General features: G+C 44.0%; 1 protein-coding gene across 1 annotated transcript; it reads left to right on the top strand.

Moving 5' to 3' along the window:
* The first annotated feature begins 12,556 nt into the window (after positions 1–12,556).
* LOC141539170 (keratin, type I cytoskeletal 42) lies at positions 12,557–21,307 on the top strand. The gene is made up of 8 exons (XM_074261494.1): positions 12,557–13,569; positions 15,337–15,419; positions 15,633–15,789; positions 16,778–16,939; positions 18,267–18,392; positions 18,718–18,938; positions 20,645–20,694; positions 21,025–21,307. The coding sequence occupies exons 1-8, from the start codon at positions 13,108–13,110 to the stop codon at positions 21,120–21,122; spliced, it is 1,359 nt and encodes a 452-aa protein (XP_074117595.1). The 5' UTR covers positions 12,557–13,107; the 3' UTR covers positions 21,123–21,307.
* Positions 21,308–21,674: the final 367 nt, after the last annotated feature.

Here is a 21,674-nt window from a genome sequence, read left to right as displayed (position 1 = left end):
ACTATTCAGGGGCAAATCAACTCCCATCAGAATTCTAAATTCTCCTTCAGTTGAGGAATCCTGATCTGATCAGCTCGGGCGGTCCCAGCCCCCATCAAGACACTCAATATAACAGCTTCCCTTAACTAAGGTCTTTGCAAATGGCCCTAGGTAGCTTGCTCAGCTGCCAGGACCCCTCTGCCCACTGAGAAAGCATTCTCAGTGCCAAAACTCCATTTCCTTAGTAGATCTCGGTCACTATAGAAGTCAGTCCCTTAGCAAACTGATTTCTATGCAATAATAAACTTTCATTTTACAACTAATAATTTGGGAAGGAGTGAATTCTTTCACTCCTAGAACCTGCGGCCAATCTAAAGGGGATTTTTAACAACTCTCTTATTGCCACTGACATCTTGACCACCGGGAATTGAGAGCATTCAAACTGCATCCACACTTTTAGCCTCAGTTTTTTATACTGATGTAGTAGATGATCTCTGAGGTCCTTTTCCTTTCTAAATCTGCAATCCTGTGATTCTTCACATCTAAGGGGAAGGGGATTGAAGCTTCACAGGGAAGAAAGGAGTCTCATTAGATATTTCCTGAACATGCATATAGGTACCCCACCCTGGTGAAGAGGCATGATGGCAGGGCTCAGTCATGTTAATCCAGAATGGGAAGACTTCCTGGTACTTCCTGGAAGCCTCATTTCCCAAGCTGGTTTTGCTCTTGGGCCTTGGGTTTCATTTCAGGAATCTCCTTTATCTCCTTCCTCTGTCCTTTTTTGCTTCTCTTTCCCAAGTCTGTCTCTGTGTCCCTGGGCCTGCTTCTCTGTAATGTCCCATCCCTCTTCCCTCACCCCTCCTCATCCTAGTCTCCCTTTCTCTCATTCTTTCCACTTCTCCTGATCAAGTCTCCTTAGACTGAGCTCTGAGCTCATCCAATTAAATTTAGAACTGAAAGTCACTTTCGCTCCTCTATAGGCCGATCCATACTTTATCCATGAAGAAACTGAAGCTCAAAGAGATTAAATAACTTGCCTAATACCATACAGATAATAGGCAGAAGATCTAGAATTTGAACCCAAGTCTTCACACTTGCTCTGCCCTCCCTCCCACCCCCCAATCCAGTGCTTTTTCTACAGTGACACATTGTGTCTCTTGAGTGGGAGGGATAGGATTTCCCCAAACACTTCCTTTCTAGCCTGAGCCTTGGCTCAGTTCTGGCTGGGGAAGCTGATAGCTGGAGGGGTTTGGGTAGGAGCAAGGAGGACAGCACTAGGACTGGGTGACACCTGGCCCCACCCTAGGAGAGATGATTCCTAGAAACGGAGTCATAATGATTAAATCATACTAGGGCAAAGGGGAATGTGAGTTCTGGGAGGATCGTCCTGGGCATAGTCAGAATTGTTTCCCAATTGCCACTAAATACTTTGGGCAATCACTTTTTCTGGATTTGTTTCCTCATGTTTAAAATGGAGGGGTTGGACCTAGGAACTCCAGGATTCTTTCTAACCTTCCAATATATTGTATGAGTTAGGGTAATGGTGATGGTGTTGGTACGTGCAAGGGGTAGAGAAAGCTCCCTGAGGTGAATAGGATAACTGTTTGGTCACAAGGGTATTTGGTCCCAGGAGGACCCCAGGCTTAGGACAGTGGACTAGGATGTGAACTAAGAAGAAAAATCAGAGAATTCACACTTGAAGAAACTGACTTAGGAACAGGATAGGGGAGAGGAGAAGGGGGAATTAAAGGATGTTCCTAAAACTGAACCCAGTGATGTCCTAGTCTGGGTACTCAATTTTAATCTCCTCTTCCTCTTCCTCCTCTTCCTTCTCCTCCTCTTCCTCCTCTTCTTCCTCCTCCCCCTCTTTATCCTCCTTCCCTTGTCCTCCTCTTCCTCCTCTCCTCCTCTTTATCCTCCCCTTCTTCCTCCTCCTTATCCTTCTCTTCCTCTGCCTCCTTCTCCTGCTTCTCTCTCTCTCATCTCTATTTGAATGGAAAAGGGTTTTGGTCTCCCTATCTTTTCCCCTTTGAAAGAATAAAAGAATGAATTAGTGAATGAAAAAATCACTTATTATGTACTTACTTTTTTTCAAATACAGTGCTAAGTTCCTGGAACACAAATACAAGTGAGCAAAATAGTTCCTGTTATCAAGGAGCTTACATTGTGATGGAGAAATATTGCACACGGGCTGGGAGCTCTAGAGCAGAGCTTCTTAAACTTTTTCCACTCACAATACCTTTTCTCCCAAGAAATTTTTACACAATCCTGTTTCAAATCTGAGCTGAGGCACTTTTGGCAATGAACATGTAATGTTCATACATGTGCATGTTGTGTGTTCAGAACCAAGGCTGCAGTGAAGCAACGTGACAAACACTGCCAGAAATACCTCAGATTCATTATGTATTTGATTTTTAATTAATTTTTGGTTGTTACACTCAGAAACCTTTTACTCTTGCCAAAATTTTTGTTACTTTTCACATTTAATTCCTTATGGAGTTACAGACCCACAGTTAAAGAAGTTTTTCTCTAGAAGAAGTTTTAAAACTTTCCAATCAATCAACGTATATTAAGTACTTATTATGTGTCAGGCACTGTACTAAGTGCTGGGGATGCAAAAAGAGGCAAAAGATAGTCCCAGTCTACTTATCCACAGGATAATACACTATGACCAAGTGGGATTTATACCAAGAATTCAGGGCTGGTTCAATATCAGGAAAATTGTTGCCATAATTGACCATATCAAGATACAAAACCAACATAAATCATATGATAATCTCAGTAAAGCTTTTGACAAAATACAGCACCCATTTCTATTAAAAACACTAGAGAGCATAGGGATAAAGGGAGTTTTCCTTAAAATAATAAGCAGTATCTATTTAAAACCTACAGCAAGCATTATTTGTAAAGGAGAGAAGCTGGATGCATTCCCAATTAGATCAGGGTGCAACAAGGACGCCCATTATCACCACAATTATTCAACATTGTACTAGAAATGTTGGCTTTAGCAATAAGAAAAGAAAAAAGGGGCAGCTAGGTAGTGCAGTGGATAGAGCACCAGCCCTGAATTCAGGAGGACCAGAGTTCAAATCTGGTCTCAGACACTTAATACTTCCTAGCTGTGTGACCCTGGGCAAGTCACTTAACCCCAGCCTCAGGGAAAAAAAAATAAGAAAAGAAAAAGAAATTAAAGGAATTAGAATAGGCAATGAGGAAATAAAACTATCACTCTTTGCAGATGATATGATGATATACTTAAAGAATTCTAGAAAATCATCCAAAAACCTACTGGAAACAATTCAAAGCTTTAACAAAATTGCAGGATATAAAATAAACCCACAAAATCATCAACATTTCTATATATTATGACAAAGTCCATCAGCAAGACATAGAAAGAGAAATTCCATTTAAAATTACTGTGGACAAAATAAAATACTTGGGGGGGGGGTTACCTGCCAAGATTCAAGAACTATATGAATACTTACAAAATGCTTCTCATATAGATAAAGTTACATCTAAACAATTGGAAAAATATTAATTGTCCATGTCTAGGCTGAACAAATATAATAAAAATGACCTAAATTGGTCTACTAATTCAGTGCCATACCAAACTGCCAAAAATTGTTTTACAGAAGTAGAAAAAAAAAAAGGTAGGCCCTGCCTTCAAAGAGTTTACAATCTAATGAGGGAGATAACATGCAAACAAGTTATATATAGAATAAATAGATGGAATTTTAGCTAGGACTTAAAGGAAACCAGAGAAGCCAGTAGGCAGCGACAAAGAGAGAGAACTTTCTGGATAATGCCGGACATGTTGAAGTGGTAGTGGTGTCCAATGAATTTGGAACTGGAAAGAATCTTAGGAATCCTCAGTAATTCTAAAACATTTTGTTTCTTTCCACCTTTGATCCACAAAAATTGTTGAGTATTCTATAAGATTTTGTTTATGTGGGTTACATTGATTGATATTAATCATATTAGAAATTAAAATATGAAATTTTAATATATTCAGCTAATTCACTTAAAATAATATTATTGTTAATAATAAAATTACATGTTAATCTGAAAAAAAGTTAATGAGGAAAGTCAACTCATCGTGTGTGTGTGTGTGTGTGTGTGTGTGTGTGTGTAAAATAAATCTCTTTAATGTCTGGCTTAACAGAAGATACCTGCTTTTGCATTCAATTAATTGCCATGGAGCTGGATCATATGAAGACAAGCTGACCTCATATAGATATGTAATTAGAAAAGGGAGGAATATTTTGATAGGCAAATCACATTTTAGTATTATGAAAATTGTTCATGGACCCCCTGAAAGAGTCTTGGGGACCTCTTTTGGTCCACACTTTGAGAACTACTTTCCAACACACTTAGAAGAAAAGGTTGAGATACACAAAGGGGGAAATCCATAGTCAGAGTTATCCTTAACTGTTCACTTTTCCCTCACTCCTAATATAGGAGTCATCAGATCCTTTTGATTCTCTGGCTAACTAGCTATCATTTTCACTTTTCAATTTCTCTCTACTACTCTATTTCTGGCCTTTATAATTTCTTCCCAGGACTATTTGGGGCATCCAGGAGAGAGGGCCATTTATTAAGAAAATCCCAAAGGGTCATGAATTTCTAGAGCAGCTTGGTGGCAGAGTGGATAGAATATTGGCCTAAAGTCAGAAAGATTAATTTTCTTGGGTACTGGCTTTACAGTAACCAGCTGTATGACCCTGGGCAAGTCATTTAACCTTGTGTGCCTCAGTTTCCTCAATTGGAACATGAGCTAGAGAAGGAAATGACAAAGCAATCCAGTATCTTTACCAGTTAAGCCCCAAATGGGGTTACTGAGAGTTGATTACAACCAAGATGATTGAACAACAATCTGGACTATTTCAGTAATCTCTTAATTGGTTTTCTTGCTTCCACTCTTTCCAATCCATTCTCCACATATCTGTCAAATAGATAATCCAGGGCTCTGACCATGTCACTCTTTTTAGTTGTTCTATGTTGTCTATAAGATTAAAAAAATGCCTCTGGCATTTTAGTCCCTTTATAATTTGATTTCAACCTCATTCCGGCTTGATAGCATGTTATTCCTGCTCACACACTCTGAATTCCAGCCAAATTGGCACCTGATGGTTCACATTCTGATCACTCTGGCATGGGCAATCATTCACAATGTCCTGAGGTATCTCATCTAATATCTTTTTTCAATATCTCATTCTAATTCTGATCGATAACAATTGTCATTAACTCCAATTTCCTGAATTTCTTTGTTGTTTCACTTCACTGTACATGACATTCCACTGCTTTTGCTTAGGCTGGGATCCATACCTGGAATATTTTCCTACTTAATAAAAACCTCAAGGAGTTTACATTTTTTTCTTTAGAGTTCAGAAAATACTTCCTACAGAGGGCATGCTCAGGGGTTACCTTCTAAGGGAATAATTGCTTGATCTACCCAGTTGTTCATTCTCTAACTCTACCCCACTTTAATCACTTCTTACTTTTGCAATTATTTTTCAGTCATGTCCGACTCTTTGTCACCCATTTTTAGGCTTAGCAAAGATACTGAACTGGTTTGCCATTTTCTTCTCCAGCTCATTCTACAAATAGAATAAGCAACTTGGTCAGGATCACACAGGAAATAACTGAGGCCATGTTTTAACTCGGGAAGAAGAGACTTCCTGACTTTAAGTTCAGTGTTCTATCCACTAGACTACCTAGCTGCCACTGCTTTCTATTTACCCTGTATATATTTTGCATGTATTTATTTGTGCCTACATTGTCTTTGTCCAATTGAATGTAAGCTCCTTAAGGGTCATTTAAGATATCATTTTGTTCTTGGCACATAGTAGAACCTTAAAAAATATTGATCAACTTGAACTTGGATTGATCTTTTTCTAGGATGCCTTTAGAGTTCTGCTTCCTGAGTCTCCAAAGATCAGGATTGGGAAGGGAGGGAGGTGTGTGTAAGACAGAAGGAGCCTGTGATTCTCATGTCTAAGAGTCAGGCCTTAGTCCCAGATCTCCCTGAAAGAATAGGAATGTTCTCCAGCTCTTAGTCTAGCATTACCCAAGGAGAAAGTAAAGGGGTGGACATGGGGGAGGAAGCACTCTACCTCCCTTGTTTGAAATAAGAAACAAACATTTAATGGGTGAGTCTTGAGCCTCAGGGCCTTCTAAGGTAGGTACTCAATAGCTGAGTAAGGAGACAAAAGAATCTTCTGAGTGGGCACTGGAGTTGGTGAAATAGGAGAGCTAAGGGTGTGGAGTGAAGGTGCTGGGGCCCTCAATGAATATTGGGGATGCTGGAATTGGGCAGGGCAGTGGGAATCGGGAGATGATGGGCTGTAGGGCTGAGGAGAAAACAGGGCCACCCTGGGATGCTTTGGGGGTGAGGTAATAGGAATGGGGTAGGGTGGGGCCCAGAGTGACTGGAGGCAGGACAGTGATGTAGGCTTGTTGTTGAAAACGTGATGAGAAAGGAGTGAAGTGATTCTTGAAAGATTCAGGGGATGAGGCTTCATGTCAGACTGAGAGGGAAAGAACACCAGGATTTTAACTATGGGATTGGGGAGTTAGATGGTCAGTGGTACACACCAATATCAGAAGGATTTAGGGGAATGGAGCTGCCCTCTGTGCGATTGAAATAAATTGTTGGTTAGCAGGATGCTACCTATCATATCACCCATTCTGGGGGTATCTTCTCAGTTGGTCCTGCAACATAAGGGGATCTTCTCCCCCACCCTAGAATACTCTTGCCTTTCCCTACCATCCAGCACTTCTCCCACTCTATTTCTACCCAGCCTTTCTCCTCTCAGGCACCAAAACTAATGGCTGCAAAAATGGCTGGTGACACAAAAAAACAAAAACAGAACAGTTCCTGCTATATGTGGGAAGCAACATTTACACATCTTGTACATACAAAATATATGCAAGATCATTTTAGGGATCAAGGAATTCCTGTAGGGGGAATGGCTTGAGTTGAACTTTGAAGGAAGTTAGGGTTTCTAATCAATCAAAAATATTTATTGAGCACCTACTATGTGCCAGGTAGTGTGCTAAGTGTTGGGGATACAAAAAAGAGGCAAAAGAGTTCTTGTTCTCAAGAAACTTATAATCTAAGAGGTTTGTGTGTATGGTGTGTGAATAAGTGGCCTTTATAAAGGCACAGAATGGGAGATGGAATGTTGTTATGTGTGAGGAACAGGAAAAGATGAAACAATTCCTTCTCTTCATGACCTTTTGGGGCGATATAGGGGATCCATAGTCAGCTAGAATACTCCTCTCTGCTCCTTGTAAAACCATGTGGGGCAGAAAGGGAAGCTGGCTTTCTCAGGGGTACCTCAGACTAGGTTTTTGTCCTACCCAGGCTTTTGCTTTACTTCTTTACTTCATCTCTCAGCCTGGTTACTCTCAGGTTAGGTACTAGGGCTGCTGGTCTCTTGTCACATCCTCCTCTTCCTCCTCCTCTTCCTTCTCTCTCTCTCTCTCTCTCTCTCTCTCTCTCTCTCTCTCTCTCTCTCTCTCTCTCTCTCTCTCTCTCTCTTTCTCTCTCTCTCTCTCTCGGTAGAATGTTAGCTCCTTGAAAGCTATTTCATTTCGTTTTTGTTTTGATATCCTGGCCTACCGGCTTTATGTGTAGTAGGTGCTTAATAAATGCTTATTTATGCATTTTGTGAATCATCAACTGACATAAATTAAGCATGTTCTATTTGCAGAGAGATCTGCATCAAACGTGCTTAACTTATGTCTGTTTTGTCTCCTTCCAGACCTTCATTCATTTGTGTTCTATATAAACAACATTGTGGAGATTCTTATGGTGAATGTCACAATTCCACCTCTCTTTCTCTGTCTCTGTATCTGTTTCTCTGTGTCTGTCTCTGTCTATCTCTGTCTCTGTGTCTCTTTGTCTCCCTCTCCTCCTCATTTCCAACCCCCATCCATACAGCCCTCCTCATTCTTTAGAAGATGTGAGCAGTATTCTCATACAGAAAAGCATAGTGGAAAAAGTGATGGATGGATTTGGAGACTCAAATCCCAGCTGTGTCACTTGAGTATATGAATAATCTTGGACAAGTCACTTAACTCTTTTGTTTTTAAGTTTCTTCATTTGTAAAATAAAGAGTTTGGACTAAATGTGTTCTTTCTAGCTTTAAATCAACACTTCTGGAACATTTAGGGGGTACAGTCGAATAGAGCACCAGTCCTGGAGTCACAAAGACCTGAGTTCAAATGTGGCCTCAGACACTTACTAGTACTTAATACTGTGACCCTGGGCAGCTATTTAATTCTGATTGATTGCCTCAAAAAATCCTCAAAACTGACTAAACATTTGATCCTATGATTCCCCCTTCCTTGAACAACCCTCTGTGAGATCCTCTGGCAGAAGAGATGCAGAATGGTATACACAAGGATTCTGTCTCCTTTACCTCTCCAGGGCAGGAGCTCCTCCTGTTTTTCCTAGTCTGTGGAGGCCCTAAGACTTAGGCTAGAGAGAACTCATTTGCCTTTCTCCTCCTCTTTGTTTGGGTAGAGGTGCTGATAGATAGTGGAGGCAAGATGCCCGGGGAACTGCCCTATCTGCTATTGCCAGCAGCCTCTCCCTACTGGGGGTGGTGGACAGGCCAGGACAGGAACCTGAATCCCAGGGCTGAGAAGACCTATGCAAGGCTTTGTAGCCCATCCACTTATCTCTAGGTATTCAACCTACCCCAGAAGTCTCTCTGTACCTCTATTCCCCCCCCCCCCCCCGCGTCCATGGTGCTTTAGAAACAATTCTCTTCTCTCTGTTAAAGAGAAAAATTCCCTAGATTTTCTTCCATTCAGAAGTCAAGACTTCCAGAAATTTTCATCTGATATCTAACTTCAATCCCTTATTCCATGGGGATAAGACAGCTAAGTGGTTCATTGGATAAAATGCTGGGCCTGGAGTTAGGAAGACTTGATTTAAAATCTGATCTCAGATACTGATCAGTTGTGTGACTTTGGCAACTTAATCACTATCTCCCTCTGTTTCCTCAGCTGTTGAAATGGGGATCATAATAGCATATAGTGCAGGGGTTCTCAAACTACAGCCCAAGGGCCAGATGCGCCCGCTGAGGACGTTACACGGCCTGAGAGTTATGGCAAATGGGCTGAGGGGCGGAGACAGAGTGTCAGGCCCTCCAACATTCTGAGAGACAGTGAACTGGCTCCCTATTTAAAAAGTTTGAAGACCACTGATATAGTGTAATAGCTCCCCTCTCCCAGAGTTATTGTAAGGATCAAATGAAATAATATTTGTAAAGTATTTAATGTGGTGTTTGGCAGCATGCTATATGAATGCTTAATTCTTCCTTCCTTCCTTCCTTCCTTCTTTCCTTCCTTCCTTCCTTCCTTCCTTCCTTCCTTCCTTCCTTCCTTCCTTCCTTCCTTCCTTCCTTCCTTCCTTCCTTCCTTCCTTCCTTCCTTCCTTCCTTTCTTCCTTCCTTCCTTCCTTCCTTCCTTCCTTCCTTCCTTCCTTCTTCCTTCCTTCCTTCCTTCCTTCCTTCCTTCCTTCCTTCCTTCCTTCCTTCCTTCCTTCCTTCCTTCCTTCCTTCCTTCCTTCCTTCCTTCCTTCCTTCCTTCCTTCCTTCCTTCCTTCCTTCCTTCCTTCCTTCCTTCCTTCCTTCCTTCCTTCCTTCCTTCCCTCTCTCTCTCCCACCCTCCTTTTCTTCTTTTCTCTCTTTCTTCCTATGGTCTTAACTGGTTTCCTCTCATTCTGTTCTCAGTGGAGGAGGAGATACTCTTCTAAGTGTGAGAGCCCCAAAGACCTTTGGGAAAGCAATTTCCAGATCTAGAGATCTTTGAGATATAATTATAGAGCCAATGAACACCATTGCTGGGAGGGACCTGAGAGACTTTCTGGTCTAAACTACTCATTGTATAGATGTAGAAACAGATTTAGAAAAAACTTAATGACACCAAACTTAGCCAATTCAGATTGGTCTAGGGGCTACTTACTAGTTAAGAAAGAGTGACAACTGCTGGCTTTTTTTTTTTTAAGGGAATGAATTCCACCAGGGCTGAACCCCAGATCACTATTCTTCTAACCCTTTACTACTCTAAATCTGAGGTTTCTACTTCAGCCTATCTGGGGAACTTTTCTATCTGGTTGAAATTTTGGATGAGAAACTCTCAAGGAGGACAGCAAGTAAAGCCTTATAGTATAGGGGAAAGAATGCTAAGTTTGGAAACAGAAAGCTTGGATTCGAATCCTAGCTCTCTGACCTTTATGAAGTATTCTCACCAACATATTTTGTTTTCCCCTAATAGAATGTATGCTCATTGAGAGAAAGGATTGCCTTCATTTTTGTTTTTATTTTCTGAGTGTTTAGCATAATACTTGACACAGAGTAAGCATTCAGGACTTATTTAAGACAGGTGGTGCAGTGATAGAATTCTGGGCCTGGAATCAGGAAGAGTTGAGTATATGTCCAAGCTCAGACACTTCCTAGCTGTGTGACTCTGGGCAAGTCATGTAACCCTGTCTGCCTCAGTTTCTTCATTTGTAAAATGAGCTGGAGAAAGAAATGGTAAACCATTCTGTATTTTTGCCAAGAAAACCCCAAATAAGTTCATGAAACCCCAAAAGGGTTCATGAACAACAAAAGCACTTAGTAGTAGATGTTCATTCATTCTACCTCCTTTGATCTCCAGTTTCTTCATATTGGGACAAGATACCCTCAAATGTCTCTTTTAGCTCAAAATCCTCTGGGTTCATAATCTCCTTGGACTGGGGAGAAGCAAAGCTTGCAAGTTAGAGGAATAGGACAGAAAAGGCAGAGATGCCGAGGTCTCTGTTTCCATTCAGCTCCTTGATCTGTGATTCTTCCTTGAACGGTGGAGAAAGAGCCCTGGGAGATGGCTCCTTACTGCTCCTATCCCCTATGTGAAGTCTGCCTGGAGATAGAAGGGGAGGTCTTTTCCCCTAACTTTGCCTTGGAGGGGAGGCCTGTGTCTGGAACAATGGAAGAGTAGGGGGAAGTTTCAGATGCTGAGCATGGAATCAGGAAGGGACATTTCAGAGGGTAAAGTGGGCCTGTTCCCACAGCCCGGAGTGTATATGTGTGATAGGGGGGACATCTGAACTCTTTTTTCTTTGTCTAGATGGGGGAGAACCAAACATTCTGAATCTTTAGGTGTTTTTTCCTGTGTCCAGCTGGCTCTGGAGCAACTATCCTACTTCATTTATGGCTTTAGGGGACTAAAGAAGAGCGAGTTGGACACTGGCCCAATCTTTGGTTTCATCCACAATGTCAGCTTTTTTGAACTTTTCATTTAATGACAGGAGAGAGTCAGAGATCATTTTATCCATCCTGCTGCCTTGGAGCATATGAAGAGATATGCAGAATCTTTCCTTTCCTCCCAGGTTCCTAGGGAATGAGCTGTCTTCATCCTTTTCCATATTTACCCTCCTTCCTCTTATCTAAGTACCATCTTTCTGGCTGCATTATTGGAGAGGGATTGGTTCTGGGAACCAGAGAAGCCTGGAGTGGTGATGGCAAGTGTTTTGGGGAGTAAAGAAAGAACAAAGTAGGGTCATGTATGAGGGGGGAACAAAAGGCTTGGGGGGGGCAAGGCTCGCATGGAAAATCTGGCCCGTGACACCTGGCCTCCCTTTATCAACCACCACGCCAAGAGCTGGCCAGTGGAAACAACCCTGAGGCTGAGAGTAGGGTGTCCTGTGCCACCCTAGAACCTCACCCTGATGCTTCTGGCAGCCACCAGCACCTCTGAGCTCTGCCACCCAAGGCTTTGCCAGACGGGGACAGCCATGGGCAAGCTGCACCCCACCCTGAGGGGGCGGGCAGGCCACCCTGCTGCTGGGTGTTTAAGCCTGGGAAATTTCAGCCCCAAACAAGCCAGGGGAGCCACCCAGCCCTACTTGCTCCTCCTGGCAGCTGATAAATCATTAGCACTAAGAGATTAAGCCCTAAATCCCTACCTGTATCCTATGTTCCCTCCTTGAGCAACAATTGTCTGATTTTACCTCCTAGCCTACATTTTCCTTCCTGCTGCTCAGATTGGGGCAGGGAGCTGTGGGGATCTTGGGTAAGGATCAAGAAATCTATCTTATGAATCCAGATGGTCTTTGGTGCTTTTCATACTTGGCCCTCACTCTCTCCTTCATTTATCAGGGGGTGGGGGATGAATCTAGATTCTTCCGAAGGGTCTTGTCATTGTTGATCCTTTTCTTCCTGTCTCCCAAACATCAATGGATTCAGCTTCTATAATATTTATAGGCTGAAAAATTTAAAATTGGAAGGGATTGCTGAGTCCAAAGCCTTTCCTTTTATAGAGAAAGAAAACGAGATTCAGAGAAATTAAGTGGTTGCCCAGAATCATACATTTTTTAAAGGTAGTATTTGAACTCGAGTTTTCAACATTCTATCCATTATACCTTGGTTTATTTTATCTAAATGTTTTTAGGTCTGTTTTTTAATATGCGTTTTCTATTTCCCCATCCAACTGGGTAGGGTCAGCCTCCTTTGGAGGAGCCTCTGGGGCCTTTGTCTGACGTCCTGAGCAGGAATCTTGGGGAGAACAGGAGTGAATGGAGTGACCAGTGGCTGAACAATGTGGGCAGAGCCCAGCTGGTTCTGGGTGGAAGGTGCCTATGTCATGGTTGAAGCTGGGGGGAGGTGGTTTTGTCTCCTCCCTCCACCATCACCAGGGCTATTTTCCCTTTCAAATAACACCAGCTCCCTGAGCTCATCCTTTGCTTAATTGAAGACTGTGAGTTCCAGGAAAGTGTACATCCTCCTTGTTTTCTTGCTGCCCAGGGCTAGTCAGCCAGAATTATTAAGCTCTCCTTTGTCTCTGGAGGAGACAATAAATTTTTTTTTTTTGCTATGTCCCTGGCTGGGGGCAGTTGGGGAGGGAGAGAAGGCTGTCCTTTCAGGGGGGGTCAGAAATTGCTTGTCCTTCTCTGGGGCCCCGGGGCTCCAAGCAGGAATGAATGAGGAGACAAATTATACAGTGGAGATTTTGGCTCTCACTTCAAGAATGAGAGAAAGCCTGGGCCCAACCCCTGACCTGAATATAAAGGGGTGTCCTGGGGTCCTGCTGCCCAGAGTCAGTTTGAGTTGAACTGAACACTGAGCTGTCAACATGGCTACCACTTCCACTGTCCGACAATACTCCACTTCTGGGTCCATGTCAGGCCTCTGTGGACTGGGAGGCGGCTCTTCCCGAATGTCTTCAGTTCGGGTTGGGGGGGCCTGCCTGGCTCCGAGCCTCCTGGGAGCCAGCAGCTGTGGGAATATGTCGGTCACATCATCCCGCTTTTCCTCCAGCTTGGGGAGCGGCTATGGTGGTGGCTACACCTGCAACCTGGGAGGGGGTTTTGGCTCTAGCTATAGTGTAGGGGATGCCCTTCTGGGAGGGAGTGAGAAGGAGACTATGCAGAACCTCAATGACCGCCTGGCCTCCTACCTGGACAAGGTGCGAGCCCTGGAGGAAGCCAACACTGACCTGGAGCTGAAGATACGGGACTGGTACAAGAAGCAGGGCCCGGGGCCTGCCCGGGACTACAGCCCTTACTTCAAGACCATTGAGGACCTGAGGAATAAGGTAGGAGCTGGAGGAGCATGCCATTGGGTGACTGGGGGGAGCCCATTATGACTGTCCCCTCCCCCAACACATCCTCCTCATTCCTACCTTTTAGAAGGGCCCAATTCTCCTTCTTCTCTCCTCCAGGGATCCTGCTTGACTTAACCACATCCTTCACTGATCCCTCCTTATTCTGGGCTTTTTCAGAACCTACATGCCCATAAATTATTCCATTCTCTCACACTTGTTTGTTGTACCTGGCTTTTAAAATGTGTTCCTCCATGTCCGTCTGGGATATGTAGTCTGACCCAAAAGGAGGTGACTTCTCAGAGAAGGAAACCCTCTGCCTCTGGCCTGCTGGTCTGATGGGGGAAGTCCTGTTCCTGCCCTCAAGACTGCTTGTCTAGGGGAGCCTCAGTAACTGCCCTCAGAAATCTGTCAGTCTGATGGCAGACAGGGTGACCATGGGCACAGATCCCTTCTCCTGTGTCCCAGGAACACAGAGAAGTAACATAACATAGGAGCACAAATGAACCTATGGTAGCTGAGAAGGCCGTGGAGGATTCTAAGAAGGTTTTCTGAAAGTCATTTTGGAACTAGACTTTGACTGGGGGGAATGGACAGAATTGTAACCTTTGGCTGGACTTGGCCCATGCCAAGAAAGCCTAAACCTGGCTTTCCTTTTACTCTGCTGAGGGTTTTGATTCTGCTCTGGCTCCCCACTCACTAGCAGGACTGAGAATCTCCCTTCTGGAAAGAGAGAGGGCCCAAGATGCCAGATCAGATAAGTTAATTAGTTTATTCAAGGGGGAAAACCTCAAGGGGATCCCCGGCTGTCTAGAGTCTAAGTCTGAGCAAAAAGGGCCCCCCTGTTTAAAATGTATGCATATGGGAAGAGCTTACAGATCCTTGGCAGCATTCCACCAAATAACAGACATGTAACAACAAAAACAACGCTAAAAAAATTCCTTTCTTTGTGTAGGACTGGATTCTTCCAGGGTCTCCTGTTAACTTATTTCACTTAGTATCACATGATGTTGGGTTATAGAGATGAGAACTGAAATACAGAGTTCAACTTCATGGGATGGCTATATTTCTAGAGTTAAAGAGGGACTTTAGAAACAACTTAAATCAATAATTAAAATTATTATAAAATAATAGCTAGCATTTATATAGCACTTTAAAGTTTGCAGGGCACATTATGTATGTTTTTGATTAGCCCTCAAAACAGTTCTGGCAGCTTAGTGCTGTTAATTTTTCCCATTTTGCAGATGAGGAAATTGATGCTGAGGGAGATTTAAGTGATTTAGGTGGTCTTATTCTGGGACCAGTTCCTCTCCCATTGTAGTGTGTTGATTTAGTGATTTAAAATGGAAAGAAATAGAGGGGCAGCTAGGTGGTGCAGTGGATAGAGCACCAGACCTGAAGTCAGGAGGACCTGAGTTCAAATATGACTCAGACACTTGACACTTCCTGGCTGTGTGACCCCGGGCAAGTCCCTTAACCCCTATTGCCTCAGCTAAAACAAAACAAAAAAATAAACTGGAAGAAATCCAATGTCCTAATTTTAAAATAAAATGATTTGTCTCTAGAAAAGCCCAGTTTAGAAACTAGAACTCCTCTCTTCCTCTTGTACTTCTTACAAAAGCTCAGAGAGCCAGAAGACCTCAGGTGGAGTACTGTTAACTGAGATGTCATCTATCAGGAGAAGATTGGGGAGATGTGAGGGGGAGTGGGAGGACCGCCCAAGTCTGCTTGCTCATCTCTCCCTGCCTCTCTCCTCCTCAGATCCTGGCTGCCACCATTGACAATGCCAGCTTGGTCCTGCAGATTGACAATGCCCGTCTGGCTGCGGATGACTTCCGTACCAAGTGAGTTAGGATTCTGTTGGCAGGAAGAGGGTGAAAGGAGAGGGAAGCCTTATTGCTAGAGGAAAATTCACAGAGATCACTGGGGTTCTTAGTGACTTTATCTGCAAAGTGATGGGATTAGAGTAGACTTCCTCAAAGGCCCTTTTTTCCCTCTAGATTCTATAATGCTCTGAGTGCATATGTTGGGTGACTCATGCTCTCTAACTCTCCCAGGTATGAGACTGAACTGAACCTGCGCATGAGTGTGGAGGCTGACATCAATGGCCTGCGCAGAGTGCTGGATGAGTTGACCCTGGCTAGGGCTGACCTGGAGATGCAGATTGAAAACCTGAAGGAGGAGCTGGCCTACCTTAAGAAGAATCATGAAGAGGTGATATGGGAAGGGTGAAAAGAAAGTGGATATGGGGGGGCAAATACCCAAATCATGGCCCATGGAAGATGGGGGAGTTTGGAAGAACTGGAAAGTGTGGGTTAGGATGGTTTCCTGGTTGGCTGGAGATGGTCCTCCAGGATCTTCTCAGTCTTGCCATTCCTTGTTCAATCAGAGAAGAAACTGAAGAATTCATATGAATAGCCTTGGATTCTTCATCCTATGTCCTTGACTCCCCAGAAGTTGTAGCTTGGATCCCAGCTCCATTACCTACTACCTAACCAATGGTGATAGTAACAGATCCTTTCCCCTCTTCTCTCCCCCACCCCAGGGAGATGCCTCTGTTCTTAAGGGATAGCTTAAGTCTATCCCTTAGAGCTACAGAGAATGAATTTCTTTGGTATAATTAGCAAGGCTGGACCTCAGAAAAATGGTGACATTTGTACCTGTGCTTGTTGTGCTTATGTCCTTCCCTCATTGGACCAAGAACCCTGAAACAGGCTTCTCTTTGCAGCAGAACAAGCTCCAACTTTTCCTAATTTTTTTTGCCATATCTCTTTCCCAATTCCCTTATCAAAAGTTACCATATCCACTCCAGGTGATACCTGGTGTCTAGTTCCCTTCAGACCTTGCTCTCTGCCAGGTAGCATCTAAGCTGATACAATTAGCCATTTGGTAATGGTATAGCATTAATAGCAGATAATCCCCAAAGCATTTACACTTTTGCTTTGAAGCTCAATCTGTACTTCCCCTGGCACCCCTGCCCACTGGGCAGATTAACATTCCTGGTGTTGCTTGGCTCACAGTAAAGTGAGAATGAGTTGTTTTTCTTTGAGAACTTGACTGAAATGGGATCAGTTTTGAAACTAAGGGGCTGGAGATGGACTACAAGGGTATTTCCAGTAAAAGTCCCCAGCCCTGGATAGGCCCAAGGACACTGACCCATGTCTAATGGGATGATCAATACTCCGATTCTTCTCTTTGCCAGGAAATGAATGCTCTTCGTGGCCAGGTTGGTGGGGATGTCAATGTGGAGATGGATGCGGCCCCTGGGGTGGACCTCAGTCGCATCTTATCTGAGATGCGTGACCAGTATGAGAAGATGGCTGAGAAGAACCGCAAGGATGCTGAGGACTGGTTTTTCACCAAGGTGTGTCATTCATTTATTCATTCCACAAATACTTATTGAATGGGGTGGGTTTTACTAATTAGCCTTTGAGGCCCTTCCAGAATCCGTGGTCTTATTATCCCGTGACTCCTGAGCCTGTTTGAATACATGCTGGGTTTGGACCAAAGGGCAAAGGGTCCTAGGGTTCATCGCCCACCCAACTTCCACTCTCCCCCTTGCAGAAAGCTTCCCTGGAGGGTACCCTGGCAGAGACAGAGGCTCGCTATGGTGCCCAAAAAAGATTCAAAGGTGGACTAGACACCATCCCTAAAACAATGTTTTCTAATAAAGGGGTGATGTTTATACAAATAACAATACAAGTAAGAATATTCAGGAGTATAAAGTAACTGTGAGCAAAGTGTCATGAATGTTGAATATCCATTCATCTTCAAAAGCCCAATTGAAATGTCTTCTCCAAGACGTCTTTCCTGATTTTTTCAGTTGGTAAAGATCCTACCTTTCGGATCTCACATACAATTTTGTTCTGTATTTTTCTAGTATGCTTATCTATTTTTGTTTACATATGATGGTTATATTTAGGTGGTACAGCAGATATAGTGCTAACCTTGGAAGACCTGAGTTCAAATGTGGTCTAGTTGTGTAACTCTGGACAAGTAACTTAACCTCTTTTTGCTTCAGTTTCCTTATTTGTGAAATGGGGATAAAAACAACCACTACCTTTCAGGATTGTTGTGAGGATCAAGTGAGATAAGAATAGTAAATTACTTAATATAGGGCTTATACTAAGCATCAACTGTGATGATGATGATGATAATGATAATAGTAAGTAAATTAACACAGTGTTTGATATGTGTCAACCATGATGATGATGTCTACTTTCCTTTAAGCTCCATGGAAATAGAGATTGTATTTTATCTAAACTTTGTGTCTCCTTAGGACCTAGTGTAAGTAGCTAGGTGGTTCAATGGTTAGAATGCTGGGCCTAGAGTCAGGAAGAGTCAATTTTCCAAGTTCAAATCTGGCCTTAGACATTTACTATTTGTGTGACCCTGAGCAAATCATATAACTCAATTTACTCATCTGCAAAATGAGCTGGAGAAGAAAATGGATCTATTTGCCAAGTATTTGCCAAGAAAATCCCAAATGAAGTCATGAAACAAACTGAAATATGACTGAACAATGCTAGTAGGAGAAAGCTTTAAAGGGGGGAGGAAAACTTGGAGAGGAGAAGCTTTTTAGGATGGTAAGTGTCCGGGAAGGGGTGAAAGTCTTGTCTCCAAGCACCTCCACCTCCAGCCTATCCCCCAACTGGTGCTAGTCTCTTAAATCAAGGGGACATTAATTTTAGACGGAGGAGCTGAACCGCGAAGTGGCCACCAATACTGAAGCCCTGCAGAGCAGCAAGACAGAAATCACAGAGCTGAGACGCACTGTCCAGAACCTGGAGATTGAGCTGCAGTCCCAGCTCAGCATGGTGGGTACTGTGCCTTTGCTTTTTGGTCACCACTTCTTCCAATTCCAGCTTGGGGTCATGGCAAAAGCATTATTGCCAGAAGGCTTGGCTAGAGACCCTAGCTCTTCTTTGTAACTTTAGGCAATCACTTCTCCTTTCTGGTTCTCAGTTTCCTTGTCTGTAAAATTGGGTGGGTTTTAGTAATTAGCCTTTGAGGCCCTTCCAGAATCCATGGTCTTATTATCCCGTGACTCCTGAGCCTATTTGAATACATGCTGGGTTTGGGCCAAAGGGCAAAGGGTCCTGGGGTTCATCGCCCACCCAACTTCCACTCTCCCCCTTGCAGAAAGCTTCCCTGGAGGGCACCCTGGCAGAGACAGAGGCTCGCTATGGCACCCAGCTGGCCCAACTCCAGGGAATGATTAGCAGCATTGAGCAGCAGCTGTGTGAGCTCCGCTGTGACATGGAGCGTCAGAACCAGGAGTATAAGATCCTGTTGGACGTGAAGACCCGGCTAGAGCAGGAGATCGCTACCTACCGTCGCCTGCTGGAGGGAGAGGATGCCCAGTGAGTGGTCACTCTGCTCTCACTGGGGAGGGCAGGAGTGCAGACAGAGGGAGGCTCTTTCCAGTCACTGATGGTGGATAGGTGGATGGATGGAAGCAGTATGGGTCCCAGTGGGTGCCTGGAGAAGTCGTGTGAAGAACTCCTGGTGTGGAGGCTCTCTCCACCAAGGCAAACTGGAAGCACTTCTGAAAAATAGTCTTCAGGAATGACCTCTGATGGGTAATTTGCCGATAATTGAATCTGGGTCTTCTTGACCCAGGCTGGCACTTTACCCACTGTGACATGCTGCCTATAGGCCAATATGGTCATAGGATATTAAGACATAAAGGGCCCTTAAAGAATCATATAAATAAGGCCCAAGGTAGTTAATGTTTTATGCAAGGGGATACAAGTATATTATTCTGTTATATGGTCACAGGCTAGATATAAAGATTAGAAGGTTAGACTCAATGACCTTTGAGGTCACTTTTACCTCCAAATTGATAACCCTTATACTCTTTAGTCTTGGAGGAACTTTGAGAGATCTTTTGGGTCAGACCCCAGGTTCTAAACTGGTTATTTTAAATATCTAGGGCTGTTGTCCATTGTTCTGTTCTGAGCAATTGCCAGGAATGGAGGCTCTAGGATCCACTTGGTTACCTATTCCTGGGCTTTCTTTTCCCTATATTTAAGAAGAAAGGCTTCTTGCTATGCAACCACAGTCTCTCCTTCTTTAAAACAACACATTTCATTATGTTTGGTCTCTCCCAGAACATGGAGAACAACTTACTTAACTCTTTCCTCGTAAAACCTTTCATTGCCTTGGTGCCTGCTTTCCCCTATCCTAGTTTGTCCTTTTGACTCACATGCCCTCTCTCCTTCTCTCCCTCTTCCTCTTCTCTCTTCCTTTCTCTCGTCCTCTTCCCCCCTCTCTGTCTGTCTTTCCCTCTTGTCTTCCCTTTCCTTCCTTCTTCTCTTCTCTTTTCTTCCCTTTTCTTCCTTTCTCTCTTCCCTCCTCTTCCTTCCCTTCTCTTCCTTTCCCTTTCCTTCTCTTCCTTTCCTTTTCCTTCTCTTTTTACTCCTCCCTCCTTCCTTCTCTTTCTCCTTCTCTTCTGTTTCCTTCTCCATCTTCTCCCTCACATTCCAGCTGTCTCTTTCCCCCTCTCCTGTCTTTAATCTTCCCCCATTTTATTCCCTCCCCCAGTCTAACAAACCTCAACTACACGGAGCACTTCCATATACACTATAAAACAGAAAGAAGCCACGAGTCTCTATTAATAGTAATAATTAACCTTTATATAGTACTTTAAGGTTTATAAAATGCTTCACAAAGATTATCTCATTTAATCTTCACAACAGTTCTGTGAGGTTAATGTATTATTATCTCTAACAAATGAGGAAACTGAGGTTTAGTGACATAGTTATTAAGTGTTTGAGGCCAAATTTTAACTCAGATGTTTCTACTCCTAGGCTGAGTACTCTACCTACTGTAACACTCAATGGCTCCATTCTAGGTTGTCTTCATTTCTTCCATTTTTAAATTCTTCTTTTCACCCTTCCTGCACCACAGAATCCCTCTACTCATCAGGGAAGTGGGAGGGATAGCAGCAAAGCTTGGGGACCTTGGAGCTTAGAAGGGCATCAGAGCATGGTACCCAAAGAGACTTAACTGGGTCCCCAAACAGAAAGTCACCGTTTTAAGTGGTACCTTCCTCTTCCTCTTACAGTCTGGCTTCTCAATACTCCTCTGCTCTGAGCTCCCAGTCCAGCCGAGATGGTAAGCGAACACCTTGACCTGTTGTATGTCTGGACAGCCAGTTGGCACTGCATATAGACAAGAGGGAGTGTTTCTCTCTATGAGGGAGTGGGGAAAAGCTCTGATTTGGAGGTGGGTGGAGGATGGGATGACAAGAAGCCCACAGTACCTTCTGCTGGGGTGGTCGGGGGGATGGGGTGAGAGTGATTCCAAGTGAAAAAGGGTGGGGCTGACTCTTGGGGCAGGCTCGGGCAGAGACAGGGACTCCCTGCCAGGGCTTTCCTCATTTTGTTTCCTTCCTTTCCTCACCTACCACCCCCCACCCTCTTGCTCCCCTTCCTTGCCCTACAGCCATGGTGACCAGCCGCCAAGTGCGCACCATTGTGGAGGAGGTCCAGGATGGGAAAATAGTCTCTTCCAGGGAGCAGGTCCACCGATCCACCCACTAAGCCTGCAGCCGGCACCTTGCTGGGCAACATGGAGAAAGGGGGGTATTTCCTTTATTACTGTGGCAGGGGATCCCTGCCAGGGTCTTGGTCTCTGAGCTAACATTTTCCTACATTGGCTTTTTGCTGCCTCATTCCCCTAAAACTCCACTGAGTTCATATTCTATTAAAGCTTTTCTGCAGCTCAATCCTTGTTATTGTCTGGTTTGGTTATTAGCGGAGGACCCCGTCCTCTCCCACATCCCACTTCAAGGCAGAGAAAGATGAGATCATAGGGGTGGGAGGCGAAATGGGGGAAGCTGGTATCTCTTGATATGGCTTCCTACTATAGGTGTCTGGGTATTGGGTATCTACTTGTCACCCACATACCCCACTGAGCCTGTGGTTATTGCTTACTTGCCAGCTTGAATCCCCACCAGTGACTGAGGTGGGAAGAGCTTCCTCTCCCAACATGTAAACTGTGACTCCTCTGCTGCTCAGGTACTCCTGGAGAACACTGGCCCTTTAACCCACTGGACTCCATGGAAAGGTGGAGGCTGCGGGAGGGAATGGTCT

Source organism: Sminthopsis crassicaudata, chromosome 4 (genome assembly GCF_048593235.1).
Source record: "Sminthopsis crassicaudata isolate SCR6 chromosome 4, ASM4859323v1, whole genome shotgun sequence".
In the NCBI taxonomy this organism is placed as follows: domain Eukaryota; kingdom Metazoa; phylum Chordata; class Mammalia; order Dasyuromorphia; family Dasyuridae; genus Sminthopsis; species Sminthopsis crassicaudata.
This window is presented reverse-complemented; position numbering and strand designations above follow the sequence as displayed.